This window comes from Stenella coeruleoalba (assembly GCF_951394435.1).
Source record: "Stenella coeruleoalba genome assembly, chromosome: 13".
NCBI classification, from domain to species: domain Eukaryota; kingdom Metazoa; phylum Chordata; class Mammalia; order Artiodactyla; family Delphinidae; genus Stenella; species Stenella coeruleoalba.
Genome location: NC_137159.1, coordinates 69,268,191 through 69,282,458, shown reverse-complemented (window position 1 = coordinate 69,282,458; position 14,268 = coordinate 69,268,191). Strand labels below are relative to the sequence as shown.

At 51.7% G+C, this 14,268-nt stretch overlaps 1 protein-coding gene across 1 annotated transcript; it reads left to right on the top strand.

Annotated features, from left to right (window-relative positions):
• Positions 1-1,825: 1,825 nt before the first annotated feature.
• Positions 1,826-13,044, top strand: TMEM214 (transmembrane protein 214). Its single transcript, XM_079940978.1, has 17 exons — positions 1,826-2,006; positions 2,997-3,196; positions 3,762-3,912; positions 4,200-4,334; positions 4,582-4,664; positions 5,114-5,219; positions 5,331-5,412; positions 5,733-5,834; positions 6,209-6,350; positions 6,782-6,873; positions 7,167-7,215; positions 7,410-7,523; positions 7,759-7,876; positions 8,405-8,501; positions 8,689-8,857; positions 8,983-9,134; positions 9,331-13,044. The coding sequence occupies exons 1-17, from the start codon at positions 1,862-1,864 to the stop codon at positions 9,455-9,457; spliced, it is 2,064 nt and encodes a 687-aa protein (XP_079797104.1). The 5' UTR covers positions 1,826-1,861; the 3' UTR covers positions 9,458-13,044.
• The last annotated feature ends 1,224 nt before the right edge of the window (positions 13,045-14,268 follow it).

Below are 14,268 nucleotides of genomic sequence, written 5' to 3'. Positions count from 1 at the left end.
TCCTCTAGCTCCACCTAGCACCATGCTAGGTGCTTAGGTAGAGAAGAAGGTGCTTAGGAAATGCTACTGGATAAGTAAGTGAATGACTTCTATCCCTTAGATGCCAAGTCACAACAGATGACCTGCCAGACTATTCTAAGGAAAGATAGGAAATAAAGCCCCTCCCTTTCTATACATTTCCACCATGGAGCAGCCCCCTTCTTTGCCTCTATGGAAAGCCTGTTCTGTTTCTCTTCCAAAAACAGTGTCTCTTCTGTGACCATACATGTGACACAGAAGAGGCAGAACAAAGAGAAGATAGTGTCTGAGTAGAGCTAAACCAATGATCTGAAAAAAATGAATTGATTAATGATCAGCTCAAATCTGTTCCTTGCCAAAAGCACTGCATCTCAGAGGCAAAGTCAGCTACGGTCAGGCCTGAAGGGGCTGGAGGGCAGGCAGAAGGAGGCAGCAAGAGCCGGTTGTATCCCCCTTCCTGCCTTTCCCCCACCCCATCCCATCCTTCACATATCCCCATTTACCTTCCCAAAAGCAGATGTGCCCCTTTCCTACTGGCTTCCCAGGGTCTGGAGGACAAAGTCCGAATTTGGCAGGCAAGGCCCATGGCATATGGGCTCAGATCCATTTCCAACCGCATCCCCTCCAAAATCCCTTAAGCACTGTCACATTGAACTACTTCCAGTCTCCCAGCCTTGCCACGCTGTGTCCCACCTCTAGGACTCTGCTTAAATCAATAAATCCATACAACTGGCCTGTTCTCTCCACTTGTCCTCATCCCCAGCCAATGAAAATTTGCCCATTCCTCAGGACCCATCTCAAGGGTCATCTCCTTCAAGAAGCCTTCTCTAATCCCCTTCCTAAAGGAATTCATCACTCCCTAAGCTATTCGTCCTGTGGGAAACTGAACTCTATTAGTTCTTACTATAACGGCTTGCCTGTCTTGTTCCTCAGTATGGCAGGTGTGAATCCCATCCTCAAATGTAGGAGTGTACATGAAATAGCACATTTCCTTAATCGTGATAGATCCCTTCCAGTTCACCTTCGCTCATCCTCCCCTGCTGGGATGCTTCAAGTTTTGAGGTCTCACGTGATACTACAAGCCTGGCAGAAGGCCCTCGGGAGATAGTGGATGTCTGAGCAGTAACCTGTTTGAGTGGTTCCCCAGGTCTGCAGCTCTCGATCCCTTCCCTGCCACATCTGGGACTTGAGACTGACTCTTGTGGTGGGAGTCAGAGTCTTTTCTTTCCCATTGCCTGGAAGGGGAACCCAGCGCTGGCTGTACCGGGGCCCCAGACTTTTCTGTGCCTCCTACCAGAAGGACTCTCCGCTCTCCACTTCCTGCCCTCCAAATACTGCCTCTTCCCTCAAACTCCACCCTCTTCCTTGTTCCTGCAGAACAGATTTTTATAGCTCATTAAACCCAAAGTTTAATCACTAGCAACAGAAAAACTAGCACTTTCCTACAAGGAAGGAAGCATTTAATCTTCAAACTCTCCTGGAAGATGAGAACTATTTTCATTCCATCCTTCTTGCACAACTAGAACGGAAAGAAAAACAAACAGTTAAATTTCCACCAAGTCACCCAATGCCTTCACATTTTGCTCAATAAAAGTTGTCTGAATGCAAAAGCCTCTCATCTCAACATCTTTGCCTGGCTGGTTTTTTGCTGCGAAAAGGCCCCGATGCCGACCCGACCCCTAGAGTGGGAGAACCAGGCAAACACGAAAGACTACAAGTCCCAGGCTGCCTTGCGGGTGGCGTCACGCGCCGCGAGGCCCTGCGAGGAGACGTGGCAGAGCGCTGCGCGTCCGCGCCGGACCGGAAAGTCCAGGGAGGTGGCCGTGGCGGGAGGCTCGGAGCCATGTCGGCCAGGACGGCGGGTGGGGGGCGCTGGGAGGTGGTGAAGAAGGGGCGGCGGCCTGGGGCCGGCAGCAGTGGTAAAGGCGGCGGAGGGGACCGCCGGGCGCTCGGGGAGGCGAACGGAGTGTGGAAGTACGACCTGACCCGTGAGTACCCACGCGGCCCGCCGCCGCCGCCGCCCGGCCCCGGGCCTGCCCCCACGGGTGGTAGGGAGCAGCTACCCGAGCCCAGAGGGTCAAAACACCCCCGGACTCCTGGAGGCGCGAGCTCTCCTGCCGATCGGTACCTCCCAGTTCAGCCGGCGCTACCCTGGCGTTGCCTATTTTGAGCCTCACGGGAGGTAGACAGCGCGAGGGAAGTCGCTGTCCTTGCCTCTCAAATGAGTAAACTGAGGCCCAGCGAAGTTAGATGCCTTGTCCAGGATCCCATGTCAGTGGGGACCGGGATTCTGGTCTTCGGACGCTCAGCTGACTGCACATACGCCCTACCAGCTGTTCCCGGCCCCTGGCCTGGCCTCTCCGGGCAGGTGTCCGAGAGCTGCGGAGAGGCATCCTGGTTCATTATACACGGTGCCCCCGCCTTAAGTAACCAGCAGGTCGGGAGTGGGCGTGGGGACTGGGACGCACATGAGGCCCTGCACTGGGAGAAATGACCCACCACACACTGTCCACACCCACCAAGTATTATTCTAAGTGGTGCTGGTTTCCTCAAAGCCTCCTGGAGGAGTGGAGAAGGCTTGCCACTTGTTGATTATAGAGTTGTCACATCTGAACCAGAAGGAACTGGGGTAGAACCAAGATGGAAAAATCCTGATCTCCCAGACTGGTAGCCATTCAACAAAGAAGCCAGCCGTCCGTATCCCACCCCCGACCACCGATTCTCACATACTCTGATTTCCTAATAAAGAAACGTCTCATCTCTGTGAAAGAGCCCATGAACTCACGAGCTGTGATTACTGAAGAAGCAGCCAGGAGGGCTCCCTGCCCTGCTCCTGAAGCAGGACAGCAAGAAGGGGCTTTGAGGCAGGATCCTCCCTGGAGACGAATTAGGTGACAGTGTGGAGGAAGGGACCACTGTTCCTGTGAGGCCCTCCTGACTCAGGGCTGCCCCCCTTTCTCTGCCTGTCATTACCCCAGCTCCAATCCAGACGACAAGCACCCTGTATGAGCGGGGCTTTGAGAAAATCATGAAGCGGCAGAATAAGGAGCAGGTTCCACCCCCTGCTGTGGAGCCTAAGAAACCGGGGAACAAGAAGCAGACTAAGAAGGTGGCCACGCTCACCAACCAGAACCAGAAGCAGGGCCGCTTTCGCAGCCTGGAGGAGGCACTGAAAGCTGTGAGTGTGCCTAGGCTTTAGGCAGGGCAAGAATGAGGACTCAAGGAGTAGAGAAAATGAGAGGAGCGGGAGGGGGACAGGCGGCTCAGGGACCTGTGGAATGTGGGACATTGCTGGCTGAGAGGAGGCGTTCAGGAAAGGATGGAAACCCCAAGGGGTACAGTGTTTGCACTTAGGATGGAAAGGAAATACGTATATAGAGAAACATAGATTAGTGAGAGGAGGGCCTTGAAAATCCAGAGATACAGGGAGGATTTAGAAAAACTGCTTGTGGTTCCTCTCCACAAGGAAGGAGTGATCTTTCATTTTCCATCTAGTCTTCTGTTTTTCCCCTTGAACCTGTGAAGGGCCCAAGAGTATTAGTCCTTGAGATCAGCAATTGCAGCTGTCATGGTCTCTGTTTCCTAAAGATCTGGATTCAGCAAAAGTGTGGCATTCCACATACTTTCGTTTAAAAGCAGAAACCCTTTGTTCTTCCTACCACCACCTAGTTCAACCATTTTCCCACCTCTACCCCATTACTCTGTACCCACAACTCACCATGAGGGTCCTGTGTCCCTGGCAGCTGGACCTGGCAGCTCTGCAGAAGGAACTGGACAAGAGCCAAAGCGTGTTCTCTGGCAACCCATCTGTGTGGTTGAAGGACCTGGCCAGCTATCTCAACTACAAGCTCCAAGTGCCTCCAAGTGAGCCCACGCTAAGCCAGCATACTCACGGTTAGTTCTCCAGACAAGTTCAAGGAAATTATGAAAGGGCTGTGCGTAAGCATGTTACTTAGTAACTGAGCCCAATGCCCCCTACTGCCCTGATTTACATGGGTGATTTCAGCTGTTCTCAAATCATCATGGCTTAAAAGTTTCCGGACCTCGTTGAAATAGGGAGGATGCCAGCCACAGTGCAGTGACCTCTGCCTCCACGTACCGTTCTCAGGGGGCAAACCAGAGCTCTCAGAGCTGGCAGAGGCTTCTGGTCCTAGCACTCATACGAGGCCTCTCGGTCGCAGATTATCCCTACAGCCTGGTGAGCCGGGAGCTGCGTGGCATCATCCGAGGGCTACTGGCAAAGGCAGCGGAGTCTCTGGAGCTCTTTTTTGACCACTGTCTATTCACCATGCTACAAGAGCTGGATAAGACGCCAGGTGAGAGGGGCCCGTGAGGAATAGCCCAGTCCCATCTGGGGAGCCTACCCCCTTTTTCCTGCTTCAGGAGTAGCTGGGTGGTTCCGTTTCAGCAGAGAAGCGTGCTAACCTCAACACTCTTTTGGAAAAGGAGGAGGATGTTAGGACTCGCTGGGCCTGGGTTCTGGGCTCTCAGCTGTCAAAAGGGAGGTTACAGGTTTGGGATGCTGATTAGTATATGTAGGTCTGAGAATGTATATCTCTCCAGGGGAGTCACTACACGGTTACCGCATCTGTATCCAGGCCATTCTGCAGGACAAGCCCAAGATCGCCACCATGAACCTGGGCAAGGTGAGCTCAGGGTCGTGGTGGGGACATCGGGAGGCTAGGATTGGGGAGGCTGTGCGGAATCTACACTGTTAGACCCAATTAAGGGGTAGTGGGAGGTCCTGTAAGACAGATGATCACAGCTAACACTGTTAGCGCTTACTGTGTCTACTTTGTACATTATATGAGGTAGGTACTGCTGCTATTCCCATTTTGTAGATGAGAAGATTGAGCCACAGAGGGGTTCAGTAACTCTCATAGAGTTGGTCAACTAGTAAGTGGCAAGTATGGGTGGAGGCCACAGCCTGGTGCCGGAGCCTCCCTCTGAATCGCTCCGCCACGCTGTCGTGCTGCTGCCCTGTCCCACAGCCTTCCCCTCCTCTCTCAGTTGACATCTCTCTTCCTCCCTGGCTTGGGGAGTGCTCCTGGCACTCTGCCCTATCCCAACCTGTCTCTCCCACCGGTCTCCTCAGTTCCTGGAACTGCTGAGGTCCCACCAGAGCCGACCAGCAAAGTGTCTGACCATCATGTGGGCCCTGGGTCAAGCAGGTTTTGCCAATCTCACCGAGGGACTGAGAGGTAACGAGGAAGTGGGGAAGAGAGAGGGAGGTTTTGGAGCCAGCAAGTTGCTCTTTAATGTTCTCAGTGGATCCAGGCCTGAGGCGTCCTCCCTGACCTTTGTCTCCACAGTGTGGCTGGGGATCATGCTGCCTGTGCTGGGCATCAAGTCTCTGTCTCCATTCGCCATTGCATACCTGGATCGGCTGCTCCTGTGAGTAACGGCAGGGAACAGCAAGGCCAAGGCCCAGGGCGTTTTCCAGTGGCTATTTCAGCAAAATGGGGTGCTGTGATCCTGGTTTCCGTAGATGTGAGGAAAATCAGGACCAGCTCCTCCCAACTCACAGTGTGATGGGGAAGAAGGAAAGGGAGGGAGCCAGGAAGGGGAGGGGGATGGGGTAGAGTTTATGCCCTTTTTCTTTTTTTTTTTTTTTACAGCTAGGTTATGCCCTTTTTTCTTAGATGTTATTCTTAGCTGTGTCCATGGCCCGGGCAGGTGGTCCCCAACAAGCCTGTTTCTTTCTTCCTCCACAGGATGCACCCCAACCTCACCAAGGGCTTTGGCATGATTGGCCCCAAGGACTTATTCCCACTTCTGGACTTTGCCTATATGCCCAACAACTCCCTGACTCCCAGGTAGGGCTGCCCTGGGGCACACCTGCTGTAAAGGATCCCAGCAGAGGGTTAGGAGTAGACAATATATGTCCCTTCCCTTCCAGCCACTCTACATCTGAGATTATCAACCTGCAAGTACAAGGGATCATTGAACCCCTGGAATTATATGGGCCCTCAAGTGTGATTGGCATGTGGGCATTTTCCTGGGGAGGGGACCCATGACTCTGAGCAAATTTTCCAAGAAGTCTCCGAGTCTAGAAAGATGCAGAACCATCACAAGGCCCTTCATGACTGCCCGCCTTGGGCAGGGTGTGGACTCTGAGGCAGGCAGAAGGGACACAGCGCACAAATCCATTTAGAGCTGTGCCTGGCTCTCTTCTCAACCCCCTCCACAGCCTGCAGGAGCAGCTGTGTCAGCTCTACCCACGACTGAAGGTGCTGGCATTTGGGGCGAAGCCAGAATCCACCCTGCACACCTACTTCCCCTCCTTCCTGTCCAGAGCCACCCCTGGCTGCCCTCCGGAGATGAAGAAAGAGGTGAGGAAATGGTGGGAGACTCCTTTTTCCTTCCCAGGGGTCTGCTACAGAGGTCCTTATCTGCTGACAAAGGCCGTGCTTCAGGGAGCCCGTTTTCTGGGCATCCCCTTAGCTCACTCCTGACAGCTGCCTGCCCGGCTCCCTCATGCTCTGCCCTCAGAAGAACGGAGCCGAAAAGAGGCACATTCAGGTCTGGCCGGTCTCTGATATCCTGCCCCTTGCAGACAAGTGAACTTCGAGCTCAGGAGCCCTGGCCTCCCCCTTTACAGCCTCTCGGAGAGTTTTGGGGTATGGGCACAATTTCTCCATCCTTTAGGGTGGATGTGTTGCCCGGATGGCCTCACTTAAGAGAGGAGGATTACCTCCCAGCAATCTCCCTGCCACCAGCCCCGGGCCCCAGCAGTCTCTCCCTTCTCCTGTCCTCTGTGCAGCTCCTGAGCAGCCTGACCGAGTGCCTGACGGTGGACCCCTTCAGCACCGGCGTCTGGAGGCAGCTGTACCCCAAGCACCTGTCACAGTCCAGGCAGGTGGGGGTGGGAGGGTCACCTGCCCCTGATCCACACAGAGAAGCCTTAATTCACGCTTCTGGTGTGTCCCTGTCCTAGAAGCAGAAGGGGGATGTTTGTCACTTGTTCAGGCTCATGCCCCTCAAGTTCAGTGGGAACATTGCTGGGAGGCCTCTAGGAAGCTGCTCCTCTGCAGGGGGCGGGGAGGTGGATATCTTTCAGCCTGAAGGAGCGGGGCCTCGTGGAGGACAGGGGGATGGAAGGGGCCAAGTGGGTCTCCTGATTGGAAGGGGTTGTGCTTTCCCCACAGCCTGCTGCTGGAGCACTTGCTCAGGTCCTGGGAGCGGATTCCCAAGAAGGTAAGGAGCTGGGAGGACATGGCAGGCTGAGCCTCATCTGGGTTCTGGGTTCATACCCCTCAGCCACTGTCCCCCCTTTCTGAGAAGGTACTCTGTTAGCACATCTGGCATGGAAAACAAAGCAGAATGGAGGCTCAGGGTTCCCTCCTGGGCCAAATCTTACGATCTCAGCCTAGACTTTTCTTACCCTATAGACACAGAAGTCTTTGCAAGAAACCATTCAGTCCTTCAAGCTTACCAACCAGGATCTGCTAGGGAAGGGCAGCTGCAGCAACCAGGATGTCATCACCTGTGACGCGGCCTGCAAGGTGCCAGCGCCCAGCCCTCCCCCAGCCCCACAAACTGTTCTGTGTCGCTGTCTCAGCACACCCTGGGGTGGGCCTGTATCCCATACCTGCCCCACCTGTCCTTGGAGCCCGCACTACCTCCTGGGTAATGTGAGGGCCGGATCCTCTCCCTGGAAGGCCTAGCTCGAGGCCTGCTTTACGAGGCAAGGAGCAGCCCCTCTCCCTTCTGACCGCTGCTCTCTACCCCTTCTCCTAGAGTCTGTTGCAGCAGGCACGGGGCTTCTGGCTGCCCTGGACGCGGCTACTCCTGTTGGTGCTGGTCTTTGCCATAGGTTTCCTGTGCCATGACTTCCGGTCACACAGCTCTTTCCAGGGTAAGCAGGGATTGGCAGGCAAGGGAGATAGCCTGGGGCTCTCTATGGGGACACAGAGCTGGATGTAGCACTCCCCGCCCCCAACACAATCCGGAACAAACACTTTTCCGACAGATGTTTCAATCACACCTCAGGTCAGACAGGTGCTTTGCAGTATAGAAATGCTTGCATATTCATGGTCTCATTTGAGTAGATGTGTATCTTGTTTTTAACTTCTGAGGAAATTGAGGCTCAGAAGGTTTACCAATTAGCTGAAATACAGCTAGGAAATAGAAGGGCCGACCCTCAAAGCCGAGGCTTCTTGACGCCTAAGCCCTGGGCTCCACCTGGCTGCACCCTTCTTGCTCCCCTGGCCTGCATCCTCCCTCCGTGTGTGCTCCAGAGCAGACTGGAGGCAGCTCTGCAGCCCCAGGAGCACACTGAGTTCTGCCCCACCCCTCACTGGGTCTGCCCTGGGGCCTGTAGTGTCTGTCTCTCCGATCCCTTCCCCGCTCACCTCCCAGCTCACCCGAGGCCCCCTTTACTCAGCCTCCTTTTCTGGCCGGTTGCTTCATTCATCTGGTGTCTTGCCTGCTGGCCAACAAGCATGTACCAAGATCTACTCCTACAGCCTGCAAGGCTACAGGTGAGCACCTCCTGGGGAGGGGTGGGGTGGGAGAGAGAGGGCTTGCGTGTTCAGGCATTGACAATCAGTGGGAAGTGATGGTGGTTTTCCTTTCCCAAGGCCTCCCTTGCCCCAGCTGTTCTTGGGCCAAATTGCCTGTGAAAACTCAGAGACCTCCCTCCTTCCTCCCCTATGTCTTCTCCTACAGCTGGCTGGAGGAGACATTGCCGGCCTGGGGTTCCCACTTGCTGACCATGGTGAGACCCAGCTTGCAGCTGGCCTGGGCCCACACCAGTGCCACAGTCAGCTTCCTTTCTGCCCACTGTGCCTCCCACCTTGCCTGGTTCGGTGACAGCCTCACCAGCCTCTCCCAGAGGGTAAGCCAGAGACAGGGAGGTCAGAGAAGGCTACTCTCGCCAGGGGCTGAGTTCTTGGGAAGGTGCAGCCCCATGTGGACTGCATTCCCTGGCCACTCTAATCCCGTCCATTCTCCACGGTCCAGCTACAGACCCAGCTCCCTGATGCCCTGAACCAGCTGCTCCATTCTCTGAGGGAGCTGCTCCTGTTTCTCTACCAGAACGTCCTGCTGCCCACGTGGCACATGCTGCTTGAGGCCCTGGCCCGCGCCCAGGAGCACTGCCATGAGGCGTGCAGGTGAGACCCTCGCCCAGGGCACGCCCTTTCTCCAGGGATGAGGCTCCTCTGTTGAGTCTCTCGCTCTGCCCTGGCCCCTGCTCATCCCTTGGCCACTTTGGGATGCGGGTTGTGAGTGTGAGCTACAGCCCTGTGACTTGACGCAGCTGCACATCACCGCGTTCCAACCTCCACAAATGTTCTGCTTTCCTCCCAGAGGTGGGGTGACCTGGGACTGCGTGAAGACACAGCTCAGTGAAGCTGCCCACCAGACCTGGCTCTGCCTACAGGAAACCACAGTGGCCTTCTTGAACTGGGCATTTGCCATGATACCCCAGCAGTAGGCCCTGCCTCCCTGGCTGCTGGGTTCTGTCTGGAGCAGACCATCTGAGACTGCTGGCGGGGAGAGGGTGGCAGTTCTGCATGGGAGTCTTTGTTACGTGGTGCCTAAGTTCTGTCTCCTAGGCAAGTGGTTGGCTGCCTCTGCCTCAGTTCTTCCACTTTGGCAGCAGCTGAGCCCAGGGGTATCTCAGCCTCCTACCCACGATTCCACTGAGCACTGCTCTGCCCGATTGCACACAGCTCCCAGCCTCTGTCCTTGGGCTGGTAGCCTCTCTCGCCTCCTCTCTTGTCTCCTGCTCTCCACTTCCTTCTCTCTCATTCCTGAAACCTCAGACAGCTCATCTCCAAAAAGGTGGGACTCCAGCAAGTGGTTTCTGCCTTCTTCCGACAAATGATTTCTGCTCCCAGACTTCAGCTGCAGCAGAAAAAAGAAAGGGACCTCCAGAAGAATATAGCACCTCAGTGGGTGGCAGCAGCTTTGCCTCTACCACACCCTGGGTGTGGCTGTCAGTGGACATGGAGGCCTGGGTGGAAAGGCCTCTCACCTCAAAATGCTCAACTTAGGTCCTTCAAGGCCCCTCACTGCCCCTTCCATTGTGGTCCTACTTCCTCACTCTCCATTCCCCTTCAGTGCTGGGGGATCTCTGCCCCAATGTTCAGCCTTTCTCTGCTGCCCACCCCTACCATCCGTCTGGAGAGCAGAGCCCAGGTAATCATGTGCCTTGGGCCCAGGGAACCTTCAGCAGTCGGTTGAGACAGGATGTGGCCCATGGGTATGCCTACTTGGTGGAATAAAGGACACAGATTTGACTTCTAGCTTTCCTCTGTGCCTCTTCATACAGGAATTCCTGTAGTTGTGGACAGGAGGACAAAATTGAAGCACCTGCACGTTCTTCAGCCCCCTGCCCTCCCGAAGCTTGTAGCCACTGGCTGTAATTGAGCTTCTGGCAAGGAAAGCCCATTCTAAAGTTTGGTCTGTCGAGGGTTCTGGACACACTCCTCTTGCTCATGTATTGTCTCACTTGTCCCTGTGATTCGCGTCCCAGGATTTGCTTTGGTAGCTTGAGTATTTTATGCTTGGAAAAGTTGGGGAGAGTCTCCTAGAGGAATTCTTGGCCAGTGATCAGAGGGTGTCTTCTTTGTTCCCAGGACCTTAATTTATTAATTCGTTGATTTTATAGGCAGTGAGTGAAAGGTTTAGAACTCCAAGAGTCAAGGGTTTATCACCAAAGTCCCTTTTAATTTTTGACTTGAGACTATAATAATTAGCTAACTGCATGGGTTTTCGGTTCTTACCTCAAGCTTCTTTCCTTGAATGTTTCAAAAAATATAAGCAGTACTAGAGGTGCACTGCCTGCTCCAACTTCCGTGGGCTGGTTTCTGCTTCCGTCATAAACACCTGAGATGGCCAGCTGCCACTTTCCCCTTCACGGGCTGCCCTGAGATGCTGCCTCCATTTCCAGCAGCAAGATTATAAAGAAGCAAGCATAGAAAACTCTTGATACAAGGTGAGGCCGTGAGGACTATAGCATCTCACGTTTTTGTTCTCTTTCCTTGTTAGAATGTAACTACATTACCACATTGGGAAGAACCCTGCTCTTCTAGTGGCAGTCAGCCATGACCATTTTTCCCAGAAAAAAAGAAACCCTGCCTGGCAAAGGACCAAGGTTTAGGACTGCTAGGCAGGACAGTCCAAGGGCCCCAAGACATGTTCCATTGCCTCAGTTCTTCCTTACCAATCAGATGGGTTCAACTCTTAAGAGTAGTGAATCCTTGTAACCGTCCTGTATTCAAGGCAAATTGAAGAAAGGGGGCTGGTGTGAGCTTGGGTTGGCACGAGCGCAGGACCAGTAAAATGATAACACTCTGTCCTACAATAACATTGAGTCCAGCCAAGGCTGCTGGACTGGATTTTCAATCTAGCAACTCAGAGAATCCCACTTATAAGTGCTTCATTGGTTTCTAACGTGTGTACTCTTTCTACCTTGTTAGGTTCATTTAATCTCTGACATATGATCCTGGGATGCAACATTTTTCTTTAACTCAGGTAAACTGGGGTCTCCACAGCCTCTCCCAGGGACACTGACACCTTAATTGGCTTTATTCAGTAGACACAGTGGTTTGACCTGATAACTGGAATTGTCAGAATTTTTCCTCTGTCATTAGTCCGACGCTGTACCTGCTGTCCATTAAAGCTAGACCAGACATCCAGATGTTTTACTTTAGCAGAACTGTCAACGAACAGGAACCCAAGCTGAGCCAGTTAGTTGAACCAGTATGGACTGGTGGAGTACACTGATGCCGGCAGGCAGGCAATCACCCTGGTAATTGGTGTTTTGGGAAGTAAACTGACACCTGAAAGATCACTTCTAGACATTTTAACTTTACTTTTCACACACAGGTGGAGTTTTACAGAGAACATACCATATAACTGATGGGCAGTTTGAATACTGTTAACTAACTTTAGTTATTACTAGTTCTTGTACGGACTTGCAAATTATATCGCATGACTCATTAGAAACACTTCTTCCCATTTTTCTAAGTCTTAACGCATGGTTTTGGTTTCCTCTGGTCTGTGTACCCCGTCTACAGCCTCAGCTTTAGAGCAGGGCAGCTTGATGGGGAGCCTTACTATGGATAGATAATGCTGCTGGACTCCCACCTGTGACACTGGCAGTCCATTCTCAAATGGCTCCACTCTTATTAGAGTGGAGTGTTTCCCACAGAAATAGGCATGCCTGCCCTGCCCTATTCCAGAATGACCCAGTTGTCAATTATACAGAAATTTCAGTGGTTGGATGACCTCTGAGCATTTTAATATGTCTTAATCTCTCCTGAAGGAGTTTGGATTTAAGTGAACACTTAAAGTGACTAATTCTTTTTCTACATAATCTTCCTGGTTCTGCTCCCAAGGGGACTTTAGGGGGAAAAGGACCTTGCTTTTCCTTACGTGATGTTCCACTTTTACCTGGCAGTTTCATTGCCCAGACTTGAAGTATAAGAATTTGGGGGTGAGGGAGAGCTTTCACCATTCAGGGCATGAGCGAATACTTATTGACTATTGAATATTCTACCTATTAATAAAAACGTTGCGTTCAGACATGTTGGATGTGCCTTGGTATATCTTTTTTTACTATGTTAGTACACAAGTTATTAAATTTAATAGACTTTATTTTTTATAGCAGTTTTAGGTTCACATCAAAACTGAGCAAAAAGTACCCTCCCCTTGCCCCACACTCCACAGCTTCCCTAATGTCAACATCAGTGAACCTACACTGACACATCAGTGTCACCTGGAGTCTATAGTTCCCATTCAATCTTTTTAAATTTATTGACTTGTTACGTAACATGTGGGCTATCCTGGAGAATATTCCATGTACACTTGAAGAATGTATTCTGCTGTTGTTGGGTGGAATGTTTTGTATATGTCTGTTAGGTCTGGTTGGTATGCTGATCAAGGCCTCCATTTCCTTACTGAGCTTATAAATACATTCTTAATGTTAAAAAACTTACAAATCAGTAAGAAAAGCACTAAACAACAGTAAAACTATGGATGAAAGACATACTTCATAAAAGAAATGCAAATGAACAATAGACTTAGGGGGAAAAAGTCCATTTCGTTAGCAAAGAAGTGTAAATTTAAAATAAGGTAGCGCTTACTTTTGCCTATCATATTAATAAAAGTTTTTTTAAGTGATAATATACTCGGTGAATGCTGTGATAGAAATTGGTATAATGTTTCTGGGGATTAATTTGGTAATATTTATCAAAAGCCTTAACAGTTTCATACTACTTTACCAAGTAGTTCCACTCCTATAAATATATTCTAGAGACTAGAGAAGTAAACAGAAATATAGACAAAGATTTATGTACAAGAACATTTATTGTAGCAGTATTAATAGGAAAAATTTGGATAAACTGTGTCCAACAATAAGATGAGTATTTCAATGAACTTTTGTAAAAAAGCAAACGATGAGAAATGGCTGTTCAAATGGTGATTTCAAAAAATCTTTAATGACAAAATTGCTTGTTATTAATTGAGCTCAATTTATTGAAACATTGGCTACAATAAGAAATACAGAAAATAAGTGTTGGCAAGGTTGTGGAGAAATTGGAACTCTTCTACAATGGTGGTGGGAATGAAAAATTGTTCAACCGCTGTGGAAAACAGTTCGGCAGTTCCTCAAAGAGTTAAACATAATTACCATAAAACTCAGCAATTCCATTCTTAAGAGTATACCCAGGAGAAATGAAAACATACATCCACACAGAAACTTGTACACGAATGTTTATGGCAATATTATTCATAAAAGCCAAAAGGTGCGCCTGCTGGCCACTGGTGGGGGACTCTTAACACCCAAGGAGACGGGAGGAACCCCAAAGTGAACCAGTAGGACGGAGGGGGACGGAGTGGGGAGGTGAAGTGGAGGCCAGACAGGATTGGCGCCCCTGAGGCTGGGGAGATCAGGAGAAGCAGGTGGGAGGGACTCTCGGAGAGCAGCCGGAGAGGAGCAGAGGGCGATCGCCTGGCCCACTTAGGCCGGGGAGCCTGCTGAGCTCCCAGGTGAGGTCCCCTAGCCTCTGGGACCAGGGATGGGGGGCACGCCTGGGCCCCTTCTGTTCCTGGAGCCTAAGCCCCACCCCCAACAGCTCCCAGGGCCTTTCCCAGCCCTGCGGGTCCTGAGCATTGGCCCCGCCCACCACCCAAACCTCGCCCTTGCTTAGGCCCCGCCCTCCACAGCTAAGGCTCCCCCCCCCCTTTTTTTTTTCCCTCCTCTTTTTTACTATTGTGTACTGATGTACCTTCTGGTTG

Bases quoted from the DNA above. Each gene is read 5' to 3' on its own strand.
- TMEM214 (XM_079940978.1), top strand. From the start codon at position 1,862: ATGTCGGCCAGGACGGCGGGTGGGGGGCGCTGGGAGGTGGTGAAGAAG. The intron at 6,874-7,166 runs GCAGGTGGGGGT...CTTTCCCCACAG, and splicing joins AAGCACCTGTCACAGTCCAG to CCTGCTGCTGGAGCACTTGC. The intron at 8,858-8,982 runs GTAAGCCAGAGA...TCCACGGTCCAG, and splicing joins TCACCAGCCTCTCCCAGAGG to CTACAGACCCAGCTCCCTGA.